Here is a 20089-nt window from a genome sequence, read left to right as displayed (position 1 = left end):
TCCAGTCACTGACTACGGGAACTTTTTATGGATAAATTTATCCGCCTTATATTTTCTATTTCATTCCAATAAACTGATCCTGATTCTGAAGACAACCGTCGCAAAGAAACGGGATTGAGTAAGTACTTATTTGCACCACCAGGATGATTTGCAACCTGTCAGCAGACATTAAAGCTTACCGCACAATAGGTCGTTGGAAACCTGTCCTCTGTCGCAAACGGATTTTATAGAATGGGTTGTTTCGACGAAGGAAGCCTCAGGCAGTATTTCAGCCACTGTGCTGTTGGCCGCTTCAAGACTTGCTTCCTCCACTGCCTGAGTGATCGCTGTCGCCTCGACTGCACTTGGGTGTACAAGGCTGGTGTTCTTGCAGTCCTAAGGAAAAATTTAATATGATAAGTTGCTTAGAACAAACCGTTCATACACGCCACTCTTAACAACGGTCCACGATTCACTTCTCATCACGAGTAGCTGGCCAAATTTCTATGGAATCGTGGACATTTGATACGGCGTGAAACCCGCTTTGCAGACTGCAAAACTGCACTGGCCTAAATTGATTGGAACCTTGCTTCAAGTGAACACATTACTGTCTCACTTAGTAACATTTTTGGACAAGGTGTTTAAAGTGCACATGAACAAAGGTTGCTGTGAGTGTGCACGTAATACCAATGATATGCGTACCAAGTCTCTCGACCCAAAGTTGCTCCTCTTATTAATTCTGTTTACTACCGCGACAGTCCACAGGCTGCATTTCACTGACCTCGTGTCTAGCACTGACTGATTTGACTCGGTTAACTGTCCCATTGAGTAAAGTGAACGGAACTGAGTTAAAATTAAACCTGAGCTGAGAACGTTAAGCTTAGGTACTTAAAGTTCAGTGTACTTATGATGGAGTTAAAGACGCACAGAAAGCGCCAGTCTAACCCGATCTGAAGTGATCCGAGGTTAGCTAAGCTTACATGAACTTGACAGAGAGGTTGGTCTGTCGATGGGCCGACCACCTCGTGCAGCAACAGGTCGACTCGACAAAGCCCGACTTCTCATATGATATCACAAATATGCCCTGCAGCGCGCATGTACGCATGCGACAAACGGACCCCCGAGTTCTCACACTGCAACTGTCGATCAGCTGCGTCGCGTTAAAGTCCTCTCCCAGCGGAATCCTAAAGGAGATGCTCAAGCTGAAGTCGTTCTCGTCGTCCTCGTCCTCGGCGGCCTGCCTCCTGACGAAGCGGCGGCGCCCACTGAGGTCTCTGCGGTGCACCCTGGGCGTTACAGCCAATGGCTTCTTCTCCTCGCAGTCGATGGCCACGTTGTCCACCGTGCAGCCCCGAGAGGCTTCGCACATACCAGGATATCGGGACAGCCGCTTCTTTATCTTCTCGAAAAACTTCTTCCTCAGCTCTGCCTTGCGTTCTTCGGTTATATTACAGGAGTTGGTGGCGAACGTGAAGTCCACGGTCAAGTCTGTCTTCTTGCTCTTTGACGAGACTGGAGGAAGGAAAGAAAAACATTCAGAAAGAACAAAACATTCAGCAGTTGTAGTCATTGGAAAGTAAATGCATGTGCGTTCGACTTTCAGGGGGTATGAAGCGCAAGAATGCGATAGAATTTATGAGGATAGTCACGCACAGCTCAGGCGGGTGACAAGTAAAACCGTCAAGCCATCAAGCCGTTGCCGAAAGCGCTCACGAATTGTACGTACAGGCGAACTGTGCTACCTTTTTTAAAGGATGTCCTTCACTGTTTCCTTCACTATACTAGATTTAGTTCCGTATTTCTTAATAATCCAATTTAATTTTCCCAACATTTGGTACTCTCCCATTGTTCGCTGCTCCCAGTGACGTATAGGCCGTTGGAGAAGGCGTCATGCTGGTCGTGGCAGAAACACACTCGTTGTGCCACTTATACGCATAAGCGCGTCCCGCGTCTTTTACGCACTGACGGACCGGCACCGACGCAGCCGAACCATGGTGCAGGACGACGCGTTTGACACGCATGACGAACTTTTTCGGCGCTAATCGAGACTCGCCAAAGTAACTGGTCGCCGGTTGTCCGAAGAACCGGCGAAGTGTGGTCAGTGTGACTCTGCCGGACCAGATGCGGTGCCTGGAGACTGACCGCGGCAAAGCTGAGACCGGACGTGCCGCGTCTGTGATTGGCTGTTTGAGGTGATTTGCTGATTTGCTGATTGGCTGATTGGCTGTTTGCTGTTTGGCTCTTTGCTACCTGCTGTTTCTTTAGTCGCGATTCACGTCACGGCCGAATGAAGTGGATCCTTACAAATATGGCCCGTGTTGAACTCGTTACCATTTTGCGCCTTAGCGCCCTCCCTTTTGTTTTTGTTGCGCTGGGCCCGCATGGTAGTCGTGAAAAAAAAAGACGCACCTATGGAAGCGGTTTTCTTAAATACTGCACAGTGTATCATTGTTGCAGCATAAGCCGTTCATAGACAAATGGTCAGAAGATTCAAAGCAGCAAGCTGTGTCCTACTACATTCCGTATCCCCCAAAGTTGGCTTGAATGAGGACGAAAATGTGCTGTGAGAAGCCATCGTACCCTGGCTGTGCACCAGGCTCACAAACACTACACAAATATTTAAAAGCAAAATGAAACAAATAAAGAAAGAAATCTGGTAAACTATCGCTGCTTCTCGTTCAAGGTTCTTCTAACTGACGTTAGGGAATAAATAATCAAGGCACTTCAGCCACTGTGAGCATGCGTGGTTCATCATTAAAACAGGATTTCATCTTACCTGCGCAGTCTGGCCAAGGGAACTTAAATCTCCCTCTCGAGAAAGTGCTCCACTGTCCACCTTTAGGGGTCTGTTTGCAGCGGTAGAGAGGTTCGGGCTTAAAAACAAAGTCATAGCCCTTGTCACAGTAGACGCTGCAGAATTGCCGATCGGTCTCCGAGTCGCACGTAACAAATCCGTTCTTGGGTGGAGCAACGTAAGGGCACGGGTAAGCTGCAGATACAAAAATAAATGAGAGCACTGAATGAAAAATAAAAAAGAAACTAATTTGGTAAATAGTAAAATGCATAAACTGTTCTTCTAGCAAGAATAAAAGAGCACTTCATAGTCCACTGCGTTATTGAAAGCTGGGACTACGCTCGTCCTGTCTGCTTCTTTTCTGTGTCCTGTTTCCTGCGTAGTTTTGTGTCTTCAGTATGTCTTACCAACTAGCCTCTCATCACACACTTCTAAAATCCAAGGAATTGACGTTAAGACAATCATTTTATTTTCGTGTAATAAGTGAAAATTTTCGCATTTGAAAGCTTTCTGCGCTAGAACGAAGTATAGAAAGGGAAGTTCCACCCGTGATCAAGCTATGCACTGGCCGTTATGCTGAACGCAAATGTGCTTAAGATAAGATAAGAATTTATTGGGTACATATTGGTTACATAAATTCAGTATACAGGCGAGGGTCCCAAAGTCAAGCGACTGTCACGGGATCCCCGGTAGATTAATACTAACTTGAGTAAAAAAAAAACAAGCAGCATCACAGACAGGTACAATTACCAGTAATAACAACGGGAATTTAAATAAGGAATATTTGTATAATGGAAATGAAATAGAAGATTAGCAGGGCGAAAAACGCAGACAAGCAAGACAAGAATAACAAAGCACTATAAATAATATTCTGCTTCGATTCATGCTAGAGGGAGAATGCACCCATGTCAGAGTGGCCGCCATCTTGGCGTACATGGAGCACGGTCAAAGGCAGCACGCGTGGCTTGTCCCCGCCTGCTCCGGCCTTCACCCTTGATGATGAGCGCTGCGTAACAAAATGGCGCCGTGCCTTCACGGGCGCCTACGTAGTTATGCGCGCAACCATACATTCTGGATGTAAGGCCTCCTACAATGGATGTCCTGAAGGGCCATGCTGTGTTGTGTAATGTCCTCTGAGATGTGTGGGTGTGAGATGTGTCTCATCGTGTAATTCCGTGTTATAGCAGATTTCTTTTTTTCTGGTTGTTTCTTTTGATGCTGAAGCTTTTGTGAATATTCTTTCAGTATTATTGTGATGAGTGTGCAGTTTTATTGCGAAAGCAATACTGCGCCAGGTGTCGCCTCTTCGCGGTGCCGCAGCCTACCCTTCACAGTCGGTGGTCGGTCATGTGACTACTGACGTCATGCCAGAGCGAGAGATGGGGCACTAAGTCGGCTCTGCAGCGCGCCGCAGCTAGAACTTCGCGGCCGGTCGACCACCTGCGACCGAACAAAGGCGCGTCTAGCTAATACCGCGTCTTCGTTCACTCCCATCTTCGTCCCTTCCCTTAGGCGAGGTTCGGGTGTCCACCGAGATATGCCAGAGAGATACATTTCCTTCCCTCAAAAACCAATTTACCGTCGAATAAGGCGTAGAGCGGAACGAGCGATGGCGTTCTGTGGACTCCCTGGCAGCGTTGCAAGACGCTGTCACGTTCCACTCTTAGAGGCGAAGCTTAACATCTTAACCACACATCAGTGACACAAGCACCAACACTGAGCAAGAGCCACTACTTCATTGATCATCGGAGTGTCTTCATTGGACTACAGAAAGAAGTATCTCCTAAAAATGATGGGCTACAGAAAGAAGTATCTGAGAATGAATAAAAGTTTCGAAACGTCTAAATATGGCCTTTCATTTCGTCGCTGCACACGAACATTAGCAATGTGCACCACCCATAAGCGAAACGCATAGCTTAGCCAAGGGGGCATTGCTTTCGCAATTACCTAGGCTTAACCAAAGCTAAGCCCCAGCAATTTTTTACTGTTCGCCTGTGTCGATACAATCGTCGTTGACTGCTGTCTTGTACTATGGTCCTTGGGGCCATCGTCAAGTTGCCGAGTGCAACTTTTAGTCCAGGGGACCATTCAATGTTGTCTTTGCAACCATTCTGAAAAATAAACAAACTGAATTGAAAAAAAAGTTACATGCGCATCCCCCTACGTTTGACGATGACCTCGAAGGAGCAGCTCGCTGTGTTGTCGGCTGCGTCCGTTGCCTGGTAGGTGACGGTGCTCGGGGGACCCCAGCTGAAGGCGCTGCCTGGTTCTCTGTCGGCGACGATCTTCAGTTCTCCGGGGCCGTGATCCTGGACCGAGTTAACAGTAATGGCACAGTTCGCAGCGGGGCGTGATTCTGCCGGTTACCATGATGCTGAAGGCCCTCGCGCATAGTTAAGACATCCATCCAGTTATGTCATTAGGTCGGTATTTGTGACCATATGTAAAGACTAAAATAAATTTCTTATAATTTACACCTCACTTTAAAGTCGTTGAAAGTCCGGAACCTTTCTTGAGAAAATGAAAGACACATGTATCAGGAAGTTGAACTACTTGCCACAAATTTCGGTTCCTCCCACGTGACGTTCAAGTTCGGCTTCTCGTGGTGGATGATTATGTCGTCAGGACAAAACGCAACTGCCGGTTCATCAATATCTAAGGTGAAAGGAAAAGAAAAAAATGCCGGAAAATGAATTCACTGATTGGTTGGAGGGAAGTGTCGTCACCAGACCGGAGCGCGCCCATCGGCTGGAGGGCAGTGACGTCACTGTGAGTAAAGGCATTAACAGCTGCTAACGCTATCGCAATGCAAATGAACAACGGAATTAGGTGCCCCTGTGATTTTTTTTCTCTCCTAACACTGCGGCTGGGCTCGCTGCTGTTAGCGCTTCCAACAAATAACACTATTAAAATTTACCTAACCAAAGCATAAACCGAGCCACTGATTTTTGCTATCGTAATATTACATACCAGGCCTCCACGTAGGTGCTCTCTATGCAATAAGAGGGGTGAAGTTTGAACTATGAAATAAGAAGTTCGAAGAAATTGTGGCGCTGAATTAGTAGGAAATATTTGGCTTTAAATTTCGAATATTAGACAGAGATGCAGGTGCTTCTCGCTGAAACGCACTCCGTTTTTCAGCGCGTTCAACCCTGGCATCGCAACATAACTCGTCTTAAGTTGCCAGATATTCTTTTCATCGAAAATACAAAGAATGCCCGGCGGATTCGTGCATCGTCGCCACGAATATCCTGTTCGGTGCCTAAAAGCTGTCCCCGTTTCTTCTTGGTTGCGTAATGGTCCCGCGCACCTAGTTTCGCTGCTCCGGAATGCTAGGGCCGCCTCCACCCACGCATGCTATGTTGAAAGTGATAAATGGCGGAATAGAAAGGCGGCAGCCCTGATTCACTCTCGCGGTAAGAATCAGGACTCCACCTTCATTAAACAATTAGGGCGAGGCTATATTGCATTCTCCCAAAGCTGGAAATTTATCACAAGAAGACGCTTAGGAACCATCACGAACATCAACTGCTTAACTACATGTTTTCTTAATTGATTTTCTCAAGTTCCTTCGAAAGGGAACCAGTACCACTCCTGCAACGCCTCTTTAAAAGGTGATAGCAGGAATTATCAAATTAATGTTTAAAAATTCGCGCTAATACCTCCCGAGGCATCGTTCCAGCCAGTATTGAATGGCTAGGGGTATTACATTGCAGTAGGACTAAAATTTTGATGGCTGCACCCTATTTCCTGAGAGCAGGTTTCATTATAAGAACGCGTCTCAGTTGCAGCTAATCTTCACCAAGCTGTGGCCTCACTCGGTACTTCAAGCGACATGGCACAATTGGCTCGTTAACGAAAGAAGTAACAAGTTCGTATAAACTATCTAGCTTTAATGCAATTTCGACATACTACTGGTAACCGGTAAAGCGGCAACGAAGACTATCCGCCGTACTAAGTGCCATGTTTCAATTCCACTGTGACTAAAGGTCAAAATACCCAGTATGGGGCACGCAGAGCTGGTTCAATATAATGACTTTTAATTTCTACATTTTTTTTTCTGCATGAACACTGTATGCTACGAGCCGCGTACTGATCCACAGAGGCGAACAGGAAACAACCGATAAATAAGGCAAGCAATAATTTACGAGAACCTCTTTCGTTTCTGCATCGTTTATTGTACAATGTATCACATACTAGCCACTTTTTGTAGGTTTCTTTACCCCGTTTTCCAGCTGTCTTATTCTGGCCAACTTCACTATTTCCCGCTTTCAGGCTTAAGTTCTATTTTCTCACGACAACACGGGCAAACACATTCCGAGTTTCAAGCAGAGAAGCTCATCTCTCACCTTCTACGAACACCTTGAAAACACATGGTTCTGATACGAGGCCATCGGCGTCCTTGGCAACGTACTGAACGTCGTGTTCCCCTATCGCAAACGGGTGCGGCAAGGACTTGATCTCTGGTGGATATACTAGCTCCACTGTGGCTGAGTTGGAATTGTCGGTGGCGGTTGGTTCTTGCCATGACACATTTTCGGCGAACGGACTGCCGGGATCATTCGGGACCGCCAAGTCCCTTGGGCAGCCCACGATGACAGGCTTCTCAGCGTCTGAAACATGGGTTGAGCTACGTTGTGTTATACTTTTCTCATAGTTGATGGACCCCAAAGTAGATCGTATGAAAACGTATTCGCTCACCAACGTTGTTTTTGGAAAGTAAAGGTTCGTGCCGCAGGAAATAATTATTTATGTTTTGGTGATTACTTGAAAGAAATGTAATACAGCAATTGAATTTAGCAAGAAACATGAAAAAAAAACTATAATATGCAAAACATTTTTCGATCTGGCAATGAAATGCGTCAGCGATGTCAGGAATGACACGACTGAGCTGTTTCGATAGTTTGGCCTCTGAATCGCTTGCGCGCGAGCTGCAAGTCCAATTCGGCGCCATGAAACTATAGGGTGGATTCTACTTTCGACATGGAGCGAAACCGGTGATTTTGCCTAATCTTTTACAGCGTAGATTATCTCATCAGAGCCAACCGTTTCACGTCGGTCGGCATGAGAGTGCCCACGCCGCCTTTTTTTTCCCGATGAGAACCAAGGCGGTCTATGACCGGATGGGTCGGCGGGCAGCACGTTCAAAGCTCCTTAGTAACGCCCTCCCCCCCTTGCCCCCCTCCCCCCCGCACCCTCTGAGGGCGGCGAGCCCAACAATCGCCAAGCAACATCCAACGCGCAACTATGATGGATTACTTCAACGTGAGCATAATGAATTGCCTCTTAACTCTAATCACACCCCAATACTTAAGCTTTACTTTTATCTGCTAATAATCACTAATAGATACTCGACAATACACCATATTCACACTTTCAATCAGGCGATAGACAAATGCGCAGAATATACACAACCGCTATATAGAGTCTTCATTGACTGCGAGAAAGCATTTGACTCTGCGGAAACCTCGACAGTCATCCAATCATCGCGGAATTAGGGTTTAGCATACCGAGCAATTACGGACAAAAGCATTTTGAGCAGGAAACCTTTTATGAACTCAATTTTTTCATATATTGTAAGATTTCACTGCAATAATCAATACAACTGCAGATCACCCGACAGCAGCCTCGCATTTTTTGTCTATTAACGTTTTTGCTATCGTAAAAAGCGTTCCCCATTAATTTTCTTTGGGAGTCTTAACTGTCCGATGCGATCGGTGAACACACTTTAAAAGAGAGATTTTCCTATATGTCAGAATAATGTACCATTGCCTTCAATATTCCCATCAGAGCATCTTGCAATTTTTCAATTTTCAAAATTTTTGTCCGAAATTGTTGGACATGAGCAGTACTCTCATGTGAAAATATTGGGAGATATTTATCACGATTGCACAGCTACCATAGTCCCCCATAAAGTCAGTAATAAAATTCCAATAAGGAAGGGCGTCAGCAAGACAGGGAGACACGATCTCGGCAGTGCTGTTCACCGCCTGTTTACAGGAGGTGCTCCGACGCTTGGATTGGCAACAGTTGGGTATAAGAGTTAATGGACATTGGTTTTGGTTTATGGAGGTTTAACGTTCCAAAGTAACTCAGGCTATGAGGGAAGCCGTAGTAAAGGGCTCCGGAAATTCCGACCACCTGGTGTTCTTTAACGTGCACTGACATCGCACAGTACACGGGCCTCTAGCTTTTCACCTCCGTCGAAATGCGACCGCCGCGGCCGAGATCGAACCTGTATACCTCAGTAATTTAAGATTCGCTGATGACATTGCCTTGCTGAGTCACTCAGGAGGTGAACTGCTAAGCATGATCAATTACTTAGACAGACAGAGCAGAATGGTGGGTCTAAAAGTTAATATGCAGAAAACCAAATTAATGTTCAACAGTCTCACATAAAACAGCAGCTCACAATTGGTAGAGAGGTGCTAGGAGAGGAGCTGGAAGCGGCATTTTACCAATATCCCTCAAGAAAAAAGTGTACAACAGCTGTATCTTATCGGTACTCTCTTCGATTCCTGATTTCTTTGGTACTAGCCAGAGGCAGACCTTCGAAAGCTACCTAAAAAGATGCTGTCGCTCTTACCCTCAAAATCGTAAGGCTGATGCGACTTACCTATGCACCTTATGCTCTGCTTTTCGTTCAGCCATGTCCCGTTTTCTAGGCACTTTCGCACCCCGTCGACAGGTCTCTTCGTATTCGCGTCGGCCAAGGACCAGCCTGCTATGCATTGGTACCTAGAAGCAAGAGGCGGAGTTTGCCTACTGCAAAAGCACTTCCGCTTGAAAAGGACGCACAGAGAGGTCAAGTTCCTGACGCTTGCTTCTGATGAGCCGTTTTAGCAGCACTTGCGTTTCGAAGCTCGCACTCACCTCCGCGTCAACAACAACAACAACAACAAAAAAGCGCCACGAATGGCCATTTATATCCATTACAAAAAATTCTGAACGCCTTAGCAGTCTCTAGTTCGCATTCACACATGATAAAGGAACGATATAGAAGCAGAAAAAAAATTCAGCTTATATTTAAGAGACGTCTTGCAATGTACTTACTGGCAAACAGAGTCGTAATTCGACGGCTTATTCTTGCAGCGACCAGGGCTGACGTGAAGCTTGTTGTTTACTTTCAAGGCTGGACACTTAACGACTGTGAATAAAAAAGAGACATTCGACCAGATCAAAGCGTGTCAGGCACCTTAGTTGAGGAAAATACTATTTTGAGTCACCTATAAAAATGCAATAATTTTGTTGCAAGAGAAAGTCGAGTATCTGTGAAGGTGAAAATTGTTGGGAAAAGGAGTTACTTCAGTCTGGTATGCAGACAACATTCAGTGGCTGGAATGATAGTTTTCCTTAGCGTGGGAATCCTCACGTGTGACTGCATCAATGAGAGTTATTGTTTTCTGATCATTTCTAAAGCTTAATTAGTAGCGCAGACCTCCATACAAGTATCCGTTTCATCATATTTCTTCGCTTGCAGTTGGGGCTCATGGTCCGCTTTTGTGTGTTTGTGCTTGAATTATGCTTGAATTTATGTCGATGCGAGATTCGATGTCTCTTTTATTGCTAATATGAGACAGATTTGCTATGAGCCTGAAAGGAATATGTGTCCAGGCTGCTAATTACGCGAATGGGATCGTGTTAGCAATCGGATGAGTAGACTGAGTGCAAACACGTGTGTGCATGAAATAGCGGTGAAGAAGAAAATCCACTGCTCGCGGCTTTACTGCCCAGCCAAAATGCTCAAAGGTGAACTATCAGAAGCTATAAGTAAAAGCGGGAAGAAGTGGGATTGGTTGGATGGGAAATTAAATAAAAATAAATATGTGTGATGATAACCTCCGGATTATTCTGAATAGGGAAAGCTGTTTAACGTATACAGCAATTGCACAGCTTGATTAGTTGGTGCGTTCAGCCCACAATTGCTTCGGAGCCGGGAACTGCGGCGTCCCGACGCACTCGGTTTGTATACATACCGCAAGATTCCTTGCAGTGGTGTCTAGCTGTGAATGGCATGATGGTTCTTGAGTGACTCAGTCTATTGAGAAAGTGCGTCCTGAAGCTCACTCCTCACAGTAGTCTTGTTCCGCCTTACAAAGGAAGCAGGAAGAGGGAAACAAAACACGAAATGAAGTTGCGCACCTTCGCAGGTGGGCATTTTGCCTTTCCATTCGCCGTCGACGGCGCATGTCAGCAGGGGGTCGCCGATGATGTTGTAGCCCAGGTTGCAGACCGCCTTGCAAGTGGTGCCGAACTCCAGGGTGGCACTCGAACAGCTTAGGCTGCCGTTGCCGGGAGACTGAAGAGCCGGACAACGCACCTCTGCAGTGAGCGATGGCCAATAAGTGAAGCCCGGAAAGACGCGTACAGCCTTCAAGGAGGACTGTACCAGCGCAAGAAAAAACTTAGTATAAACATGACACAAAGATGGCATCATTACTGCACTCTCTTAGTGTCTCACCCTTTTTCTCACTGTTTAATCTGACGCTGCTCTTAAACAATGCATCTCATCCAAAAGCTACTATTCGGCAGCCTTGTGACGCTAGGCTCGAGATTTGCGTTAAAGGCTAATTTTTTTAAGCGCAATTATCTTCGCACTTACGGAACATGATCAAGTGTAGCGAAGCAGGATAGAGATAGGCCTATAATTACTGATGAGATTTTATCCCCTTTCTTGAATCTAGTCACGACTGTAGTTTTCTTTAGCCTTGAAGAAATACACTAGTTTCATAAATTAAGTTCTATGTGCGGCAACATCAGCAATGGCATCTGTAGTTTCGTATTTATAATCGAGTTTTGGATTTTTGCAGGTAACGAGGGTGCTAGGAAGAATTAATTATCAGAACGAGTAGGGCAGTCAGGGTAGGTCAAAGAAGAAGCTGCAACGGGAGAGGAAAAGAAATCGTTGAAAGAATTGGCAATCTCGAGAGGGCTATAAATAGGTATTCCGTCGTGAATGATAGTTGATACGGATGATAGTTTATATGATAGTTTATGATGATAGTTTATATTTATGAACTGGTGCTCCGATTGAGAAAAGAGTTAATGAAGCGCCATTGTTTGTTGGAATTAGAGCCGGAGATAAATATTTCATTTTGATACTTCCTTTTTATGGCATTTTTTTTAACAGTTCTGTCAAGATGGAGCAATAATTTTTATAATCTTGATGTAGACGAATGTTAAATGGTTGTTTTTTTAGTCTTCCTGTTTAAATTTTCGTTCTTTCTTGGGCTCTTAAGAAGGGCTTTAATAACCCACGGGTTGTTAGGCGACGAATAGTTCGTATCGCACAGAAAAACTGATTGACAGGAAGCCAAGCAATTAGTAATTATAGATAGCAGTGTGCTACACACTAGCTAAGCATCAGTCAACGAAGTTACTATCGACCAATCTATAGAAGATATCACATTTAGGAGGTTTGTACCATTAAAAAGATATTCATGGTAAAACTGTACACTGTGCCACAAGGACTGTTTTGAAAAGTGAGGGCTACTTGTTAATGATCACTAACATCAATCCTAATGCTGATGGCCGATGGAGGATAGAGAAATTCGTTTAATGCATGTTCAATGAGAGAGCCGGATTCGATTGGAATACAAGGAGTTGGAAGCTCAATTAATGTTTCAAGGCAGCTGATTTACTGATCCCTCTGTGAATTAACGTCAAGTAAATTTATATTTATACCGCCAATAATAACTAAGGCCTTTTTTTGGATACGACATCAAGTACGGTTTGTACAGCTACACAAAAGACAGGAATATCAAAACTGGGCTATTTTTATATACAACCGAATGCAGCATTTCAAATTGCACATCAAGAAAGTTTGGTTTGGTTTGGTTAATTGGGGTTTAACGTCCCAAAGCGACTTATGCTATGAGGGACGCCGTAGTGAAGGGCTCCGGAAATTTCGACCACCTGGGGTTCTTTAACGTGCACTGACATCGCACAGTACACGGGCCTCTAGAATTTCGCCTCCATAGAAATTCAGCCGCCGCAGCCGGGATCGAACCCGCGTATTTCGGGTCAGCAGCCGAGCGCCGTAACCACTGAGCCATCACGGCGGGGCCCACATGAATAAAGAGTCGTCGCTCGCATTTGTAATGCAGCAAATACAGATGCAGTTTGTTTACTTTACAATTTAAATGAAGAAAACGTGACTTCGGCGACGGTACTACGCGCAGCGACACCATTTTGTCATATGCAATGCGGAAAAGCCAACTCAACGAGGAGCGTTACTTTTGGCGCTCCATATTTCGAATGACAATGCTGCCTTATAAAATTAAAAAGACTAGGCTCGCCTTCGATGTTATCGGTCTGGCATGAAGACTTCCCAACCTCTCTAAAATAGAAGCATGCTTGCTCAATGAAGGCGCCAATGTGTTTATCACAACATAAAAATGCTACACCGAAGAGCTCTGTAGTGTACAATGCTGCGCACCCCTCCGTGGAAATGCAGGTGCCAATGGGCTGCAAGAGCTCATTACATCTAGATCTAAATAAAAGTCTGACACATTCATTACACCCTATATTGGGTCATAGTGAGACACGGCTAAAGACGCTGCTTAAGGTTCTCTTGCAGGCTTCAGTGATCACTGGTTGAAGAAGAACCTTCGTTACTATTCGTTTCTTTTTCTTCGGCGAAAGTTTCTACTTAGCTTGGATGGGTGAAAGGGCTTCGCGAGCATTTGCCATTGAGAACTCACTCTCGCAGAAGAACTCCGAGCCGGACCAGGTCTTGTCTGCCTGGCAGACACGCGGTGTTGGGGCCTTGCGGTTCCAGGGTTCGTGACCGGCTGCCAGCTGTACCCTGTCGCATTGGTAAGGGCAGTGACCCTTCTTGCAGAGGAAGTTGCACTCGTCGCCGAAGCTGTTCCCGCAGACTTGCGGGAGCGTGCTTCCGCCAGTGGGGCTCGACAAGGGGGCGCACTTGATGCCTGGAGAAGAGGACAGGTGTTCACGCCACTCCTAGGCCACTGCGATACCTTACGTGGACTTCGGAAAACTTCGAGAGGAAAGTGCTTTATAACTTTTTAGAACAATAGCTGCGTAAAGGACTTTCCTGGCTGTGAAAACTGCGCCACCGCAAGTCGAAGCTGAAAACACCCGCTCTAATCTAGTGGCCAAACAAGATGCTGCCAGGCTGGACTCAGCCAAACGGACAGTGCCCGGAACGTATTATCTTCAGAGGGAGACACGTGTGAACGTGAGGTCCGTGTGGTCCGGGTGATGCACTCATAAAGGCGGGGATGAGGATAGTCATTTATTCGCCTCAGGGGATGGCGAAAAGTCCAATATTTTTCTTCTTACTCATAAGGTTTTTATCATCAGTGCGCGCACCGAGTGTGTTTCCTGCGCAGAGTATTAACAAAAAAAAAAAAAGAGGAGGACAAGCCCAGCTGTTTAATTCCAGCCGTTATGATTATCTTCATCATTACCGGGACGTTCGGTAAAGAAGAAAGACATCTCCGAGTGTTTACTTGCGTGCGCATAGTACGAGACTTAGGTAGGCGCGGGACTAACCAGAAAGCAGCAGTAAGGGAGGAAATGACAGTTTTAACAAGAATGAAAGAGGCAAAAAAAAACAGGCAATTGCTTAGAAATACTCACGGACGCACGGCTTCTTAGCCCCGGGGTCGCCTTCGTAGCCCGGTTCACATGAACACTGGGCCTCGCTCGTGGCGCCCTCTCTGTCGGTCGTCGAATTGGCGGGACAGGGCTTGCAGTTGCGGTCGCTGGCCACGTCCTTGTACGTGCCGCGGGGACAACCTGCGAGGGTTCAGTTTAGCCTCACTGTTGAGGTCTGCAGATGTCGAGGCCTCCGCTAGCAGCACTCCTCGTGTTCCGACGCCCGGCATTTCATCATTTCCCTACCATGCGACAAGTCGAAAACGCTGAACTATAAGAAAAATTATTACCGGAGCTCTTTCTTTTTTCAATAATAGGACCTTGGGCGTTCATAAAAATTAAAGAATTTAAACCCTGTCCTTGCGTACACAGTTAACAGCAAACGGGTAGAAGCACGTAGAAGGCGCGCTAGTCGACTCAGGCTAGCATTGTAACAATACGTAGGCTATAAGAACGGTTATTATTACAAGCGCTCCGACAGGCTCTGCAAACAGTGCACAAAGCCCGCTGGCTTAAGTAAAATACCCAAGAATTACAAGTAAGGAAAGTTAGCATGTGTGTTTGCTCATTTCGCGACATGACAGAATGCCTCTAAAAAGACGCGGTGTCAAGGAAGTAACAACAAAAGATGCAGTTCAGTGTGTTTGTCTCCCTTATTTTTTATGCTGTCGTCTCGGTCTGTTTAGACACAGTGTGGTACCAATTAGGCAGAGTCAGTTGTTGTTCGTCATATCCATTTCGTCCATCCTCTTACGCGGCTTTATGCAAAGTTCTCGGAAGAGCGTCCTTGGTATACCCTCCATTTCTGCGATCAGACGTATAGGCAAGCGCCTTCCGCAGTCCGGCGTCAAAAGTTGCGACTGCTTTCAGCCAGCGTATACTCGCACTGCTAGCACAACGATCCGCCACACTTGCTCTCTTCGGCAGAATTCGCATGACGCGCAAATTCGTTGCACTGGCAGCACGCGAATGCAGCGGGAGTCCTATGCACTCTAAACATAAAGGAGTAAAAAGGGAGTAAAGTTGTCCTCTAGCGGACACCTTTTTGTAAAAGGGAGTGCGCTAGAGGACAACTTACTCCCTTTTTACACCCATATAGGTGTATTCGTGTTCAGAGTGTACACTCTAAACAGAAAGGAGTAAAAATGGAGTACGGTACACACGCCACTGTTAACAGCGGTCCACGATTCGCTTGTCATCACAAGTACCGTAAGGAGAGTGCGCAAGAGGACAGCTTACTCGCTTTTTACTCCCGTATAGGAGTATTCCTGTTTGTAGTGTATACTCACGGTGGCAGTTCCCCAACGTGCCGTCGCCTTCGTAGCCCGCCTTGCAGGCGCATCTGTGCGTGCCTCCAGGGGACGTGCAGGCACAGATGGCGTTGCTGTCGCACTCGCCTGTCGCCCGGAGACACTCGCTGGCGGCCACCGCATCCCATTGGAGCTCGTGGATGTCTGCGCATGCGAAAAGCGCCGTTGCGGACGAGGAACTCGAAATGATCATGAATACAAGCCAATCATACAATAGAAAGGCGGCGTGCTAGTTACAATCGACGAAATGACCCTGACGCAACAGTCTAAAGCTTCTGACTCTGCCTACACCACTGTAGCACAAGCTTGTATCCGACGGTTAAGGACGAAGCCGCCAGAATACTTCCCTCCAAAGGAGCCATTTCGAAACGGCAGTATTCTTTGGCCTGCGATGACAGACATTTTCCATTAACTTAACATGCTTTTCACTTGGAAGCCGCGGGATACAGAAAGTAGATTGAGGTTGGAAGTAACCTCGCCCGCTCCACTAAAGTACATACAGTTTAATTCTACCATACAGGAGAGGATCAGGACTATTAAAGGTAATTGACTTTTAGTTCAATGTAATTCACCGCCAAATCCAGCGGCCAGAAATTACAATGGCCTTTATTTAAGTGCAGATAACAAGAAAAAAAAATAAAGAGAGGCACTACCAGGCCCCTGTGTAACGGTAGCCAATTATATAAGGCTCTCGCGCGACGTTTCCTTTACGCGCAGCAACGATGGTCACATGTGTGCAAGTCATCACCGGTATTTTTTCGAGTAATTTTAGCGTTTGAACTCTCGAGACGTTCCACTGAGGGCAATCGTCTTTAAACGCTGCCTACGCAGCAGCTGTTGTGCGAACACTGGTAAAGGGATGGAATTAAGAGAATGGGAGGAACGCGGGGTTGGCTCCAGCAAGGGTTCAATGACGGTGCTGCGTTCCTTTAACCATCCTCATTCTGAAGCTCCAGACTAGGGCTATTCGTAATGTTTTCCACCTCCCCCGCTGCCGTCATACACCACATGGCATTGAAGACCTCCCCTACTAATTCAGAAAAAAAAAAAAAATCTTCCTCCCTGCTCTGCATTCTGCTGTTCGTCGAAAAGGCACCTCACGTCTGGAAGCTGGACCACAAATATCATTTTTTTTTCCATTTGTTCCCTGCTTGTGTCTGCAAGCTATAGATCTCGCAATTAGACCGGCCGAAAGCGAAGCTGGTATTTCATTCTTTCTTCGGCGCTTTTTTCTCTCTATCATCCTTTTTTTATCCTTAAAGTACAATTCCGAAAAGCCTATTCTAGCTTCTGGGCCTTCAACGAATGCAGCGCGCGGCTGGTTACTGACCTCTCGCGGAGGCTAGTCGCACAAACAGCCGTGACACTATCGCGACCCTGTGCAAAGCGTGCGTTGCGAGAGCTTCTCCTGTTACACTGCAGTGAATTCACAGCGGCAACGGCCCGAGCCTCGTTTTCCGTGCCTAGCACGTCGGGGCTGGCCCCAACTATAAACGTCTATCTTTGCAATACACAAAGTTTTGACGAAAAACACGACGCAGACACAGAGAAACGAAGAATTCACAGGGCGAAGTAGCTTATTCTTTGCTTGTCATAAAACATAAACCGCTTCTCGGCGGTTGTAATGTGTTTATGTTTGCGCTGGTAAGCATGCGCATGTCCATTTGCTGGGGTTCATCCGAAATAGGCGTCTCACTTAGCTTATGTGCTTGTCACGCATACAGCAGCTGATAGTTAAGTGTAACCCTGTGAACTCTTCGCTTCTCTGTGTCCGCGTCGTGTTTTTCCTCAACACTCCAAGCATTCTGAAAACAGTATATTGGCTTGAATACTAACTTTGTTCTCGCGTGATAACTGATAACCGATGCTCGTTAAGGGTAACAGACTGGAATCCAAGATGAGGCGAGTGTAATAGAGGGCGGCAGTAAGTTAGATGGGAAAGAAGTTTGAGGAGATAAGTTGTCCGCAGATGGCACAGGATCTGGTTAACTGGAGAGATTAAGAGATTAAGAGCGGCCTTTTCCCTGCTGTGGGCGTAGGCGGGCTGCTGCTGCTGCTGCTGCTGCTGATGATTATGATGAAGATAACTTTTGTTGAACGTAACAGCAAATACGCTAACATAGAGTACATGTTAGGGGAACGAAGTGAAAATTCTAAGCATGTAGACATTACATAATGAGTTGAATTAAAAGAAAACAGGAGGGACAAAAAGAAACGACGGAAGCACTGAGAAATTTTCGTTAATTGCCGCTAGAACTGGCATGCTTTGAAACATCATCGAAGGTAATTTGAGATTATGAGCTAGACGAAGAGGTAACAAACGCCTTCGTAAATGAAATAGATGAAAACGTAACAAATATAAATTGAACTTTCTTAAAACGTGGTCGGCGTCCTTTAGTTACGTATGAAAGTGATGACCCCGGTCAGGAGGTGATTTCAAAACGTAGAATTGTTTCATGTCTTAGTGTCCACAACAAGAAGCGAAATAAATACTGCGATTAAAGTTAATATGTACCTTAATACGTTAACATGGAAATAACTCGTAAATTTACGCGTGTATGTAAACTACGAAATAACTGGCGCTAAGAAGAATTCTGCCCAGAGTCCAGTGGTAATGGAAAGAGAGTGATATCAATCCTATGCAGCGATGTAAACATTTCATGCGTGCGATGCCTCCTTATAAAACGGTGATTTTTTTTAAGAATTTATTTTTCAACTTACCTGGTTTGTCCTTCAGTATGTGCGAAAAATTTTGCTTTCATTGGTGTTCGGTTCAAATGCGGCAAGAGCGCTAAACGCATTCGACAACAGTACCTGGACAAAATGAGCCGACGCTGTACTCGAATCTGATTTGTAAACCTGGAGCGTCATTACGTATAGGATGCGTCCGGTTGTATACGTCATAGTTTAGAAGCTTGTATTCGAGAATTTTCCGGCCGTCTGAGACCACAGGTAACGCCAAAAGTGATTTTTGCTTACCATTGCGAAGATCGCTGTTCACTTGTTTGATGTAGGCGAAGTCTCGCAGCATGTAGATGTGGCTTTGCGACGTCGCCACGGCTTCCAGCTCGTCGCGGTTGATGCTGGCGACTCCCACCGCGAAAATGATGATACCGTGAGACTTGAGGACGCTTGCAATGTAGTTGGGCTCGGAGCCGCTGTTTGCCTGCCCGTCCGATATGAGCACGATTATTCTGAAAAGCACCAAGAGACGAAAACATCAAGCAAACTGTTAGCGTGTCCTTCTATGAAAAGGTAGAAATAAATAACCAGAGAGCCGCTGCACCGCTCGACACATTGCGCATATTTTTATATTTCTCTCCTTTACTGCGTGCTGAATTTGCTGTGTTGATTGGGAGCGTGGTGTGCCACATGAAGGTTTTTGCTAGGAAGTAAAGGGTTATTAGAAACTACCTTCGAAACAGGTCAAACTGCCTTTGGTTATCATCGACAAGATTAAAAAAGCCCTTCACGTACATTACTGGCTCGTGATTAGCCAGCGCGATGGTTACCGCCTGGTTGGCAATTATGAATGGTGAGCTGACGGATGAACCCCGCGATGATCGCAGAGTGCCATTCCAGTGGCTGGCGGTATTTGTCAACCTACAGGCGTTGGTCGATCACTGAAAAATTTCGCGCAGTGACGTATAGAACCTATTCGTCAGTTTAGCCCGTGGCCAGTCGGAGGAAGACTATAACGGGCAGGAGGAGCGAGTTCGGTACCTACACTCGCAACGCAAGACGTTTTGACGTCAGAAAACTACAGTATCACCTTCATTCCGACGCCGGCTAATCGGCGTCATGCCAGAAATTTCAGCTATTTACTTGTTAATCTTACGCAGTTAACGTATGATAGGCCCTGTATTGTCAGTCGATTACCTGTTGGCGCCAGGTCGAGCGTTTCGGAGCAGCTGGTTCGCGTACTCCAACGCCTGCCTTGTGGCCGTGCCGCCCGTACGGTAGGGGATTCTGTTCACTTGCTCCACGAAGGCGCACATGGTGCCGCCGTCGGCGATCTGGTCAATGTGCTTATAGTTGTCGCTGGCGAAGGTGATCACCGTGAGCCGCGAGTAGTCCTGAGACACCACCAGCAGACGGGACATCAACTCGGTAAAGGTCAGCTCCGCCGGGAAGTTATCTGCTCCAATGCTCCCAGACTCGTCCAGCACGAACACGATGTCGTTCTTCTGATTCGCGTACTGCTCCAGCGTGCTGACGAATGTCTGCAAATCTGGAGTGAGCGTCAGACATTTCCCGCCTTTAGGAACGACCAGCAACAGGAGGCATAGCGCCAGTAGGAGCCGCATCGTGGTCCGCTATGTTTGACGGACGAGACCGACTCTCGAGTCCCTTTGCCGCGTCTGGCGGCGGTGCAGCGTCT

The 20089-nt window shown here is 46.3% G+C and overlaps 1 protein-coding gene across 1 annotated transcript in view; it reads right to left on the bottom strand.

Moving 5' to 3' along the window:
- Nucleotides 1-20089, bottom strand: part of LOC149372135 (sushi, von Willebrand factor type A, EGF and pentraxin domain-containing protein 1-like) — a 56666-nt gene extending 36577 nt beyond the window's left edge. Inside the window, exons 1-14 of the mRNA XM_089566512.1 lie at nucleotides 19588-20089; nucleotides 18688-18902; nucleotides 15688-15852; nucleotides 14381-14539; nucleotides 13477-13707; nucleotides 10916-11095; nucleotides 9827-9920; nucleotides 9390-9511; nucleotides 7123-7386; nucleotides 5331-5428; nucleotides 4938-5082; nucleotides 2756-2968; nucleotides 1112-1491; nucleotides 180-375 (exon numbers count right to left, since the gene is read on the bottom strand). Coding sequence (XP_089422638.1) covers nucleotides 180-375; nucleotides 1112-1491; nucleotides 2756-2968; nucleotides 4938-5082; nucleotides 5331-5428; nucleotides 7123-7386; nucleotides 9390-9511; nucleotides 9827-9920; nucleotides 10916-11095; nucleotides 13477-13707; nucleotides 14381-14539; nucleotides 15688-15852; nucleotides 18688-18902; nucleotides 19588-20015 — 2890 coding nt within the window. The 5' untranslated portion in view covers nucleotides 20016-20089. The remainder of the gene's footprint in view (nucleotides 1-179; nucleotides 376-1111; nucleotides 1492-2755; nucleotides 2969-4937; nucleotides 5083-5330; nucleotides 5429-7122; nucleotides 7387-9389; nucleotides 9512-9826; nucleotides 9921-10915; nucleotides 11096-13476; nucleotides 13708-14380; nucleotides 14540-15687; nucleotides 15853-18687; nucleotides 18903-19587) is intronic.

The sequence above is a fragment of the Amblyomma mixtum genome, chromosome 1 (genome assembly GCF_055824585.1).
Source record: "Amblyomma mixtum isolate Tamu chromosome 1, ASM5582458v1, whole genome shotgun sequence".
In the NCBI taxonomy this organism is placed as follows: domain Eukaryota; kingdom Metazoa; phylum Arthropoda; class Arachnida; order Ixodida; family Ixodidae; genus Amblyomma; species Amblyomma mixtum.
Note: the sequence above shows the minus strand (reverse complement) of the source record. Positions and strands in the feature narration are given on the sequence as shown.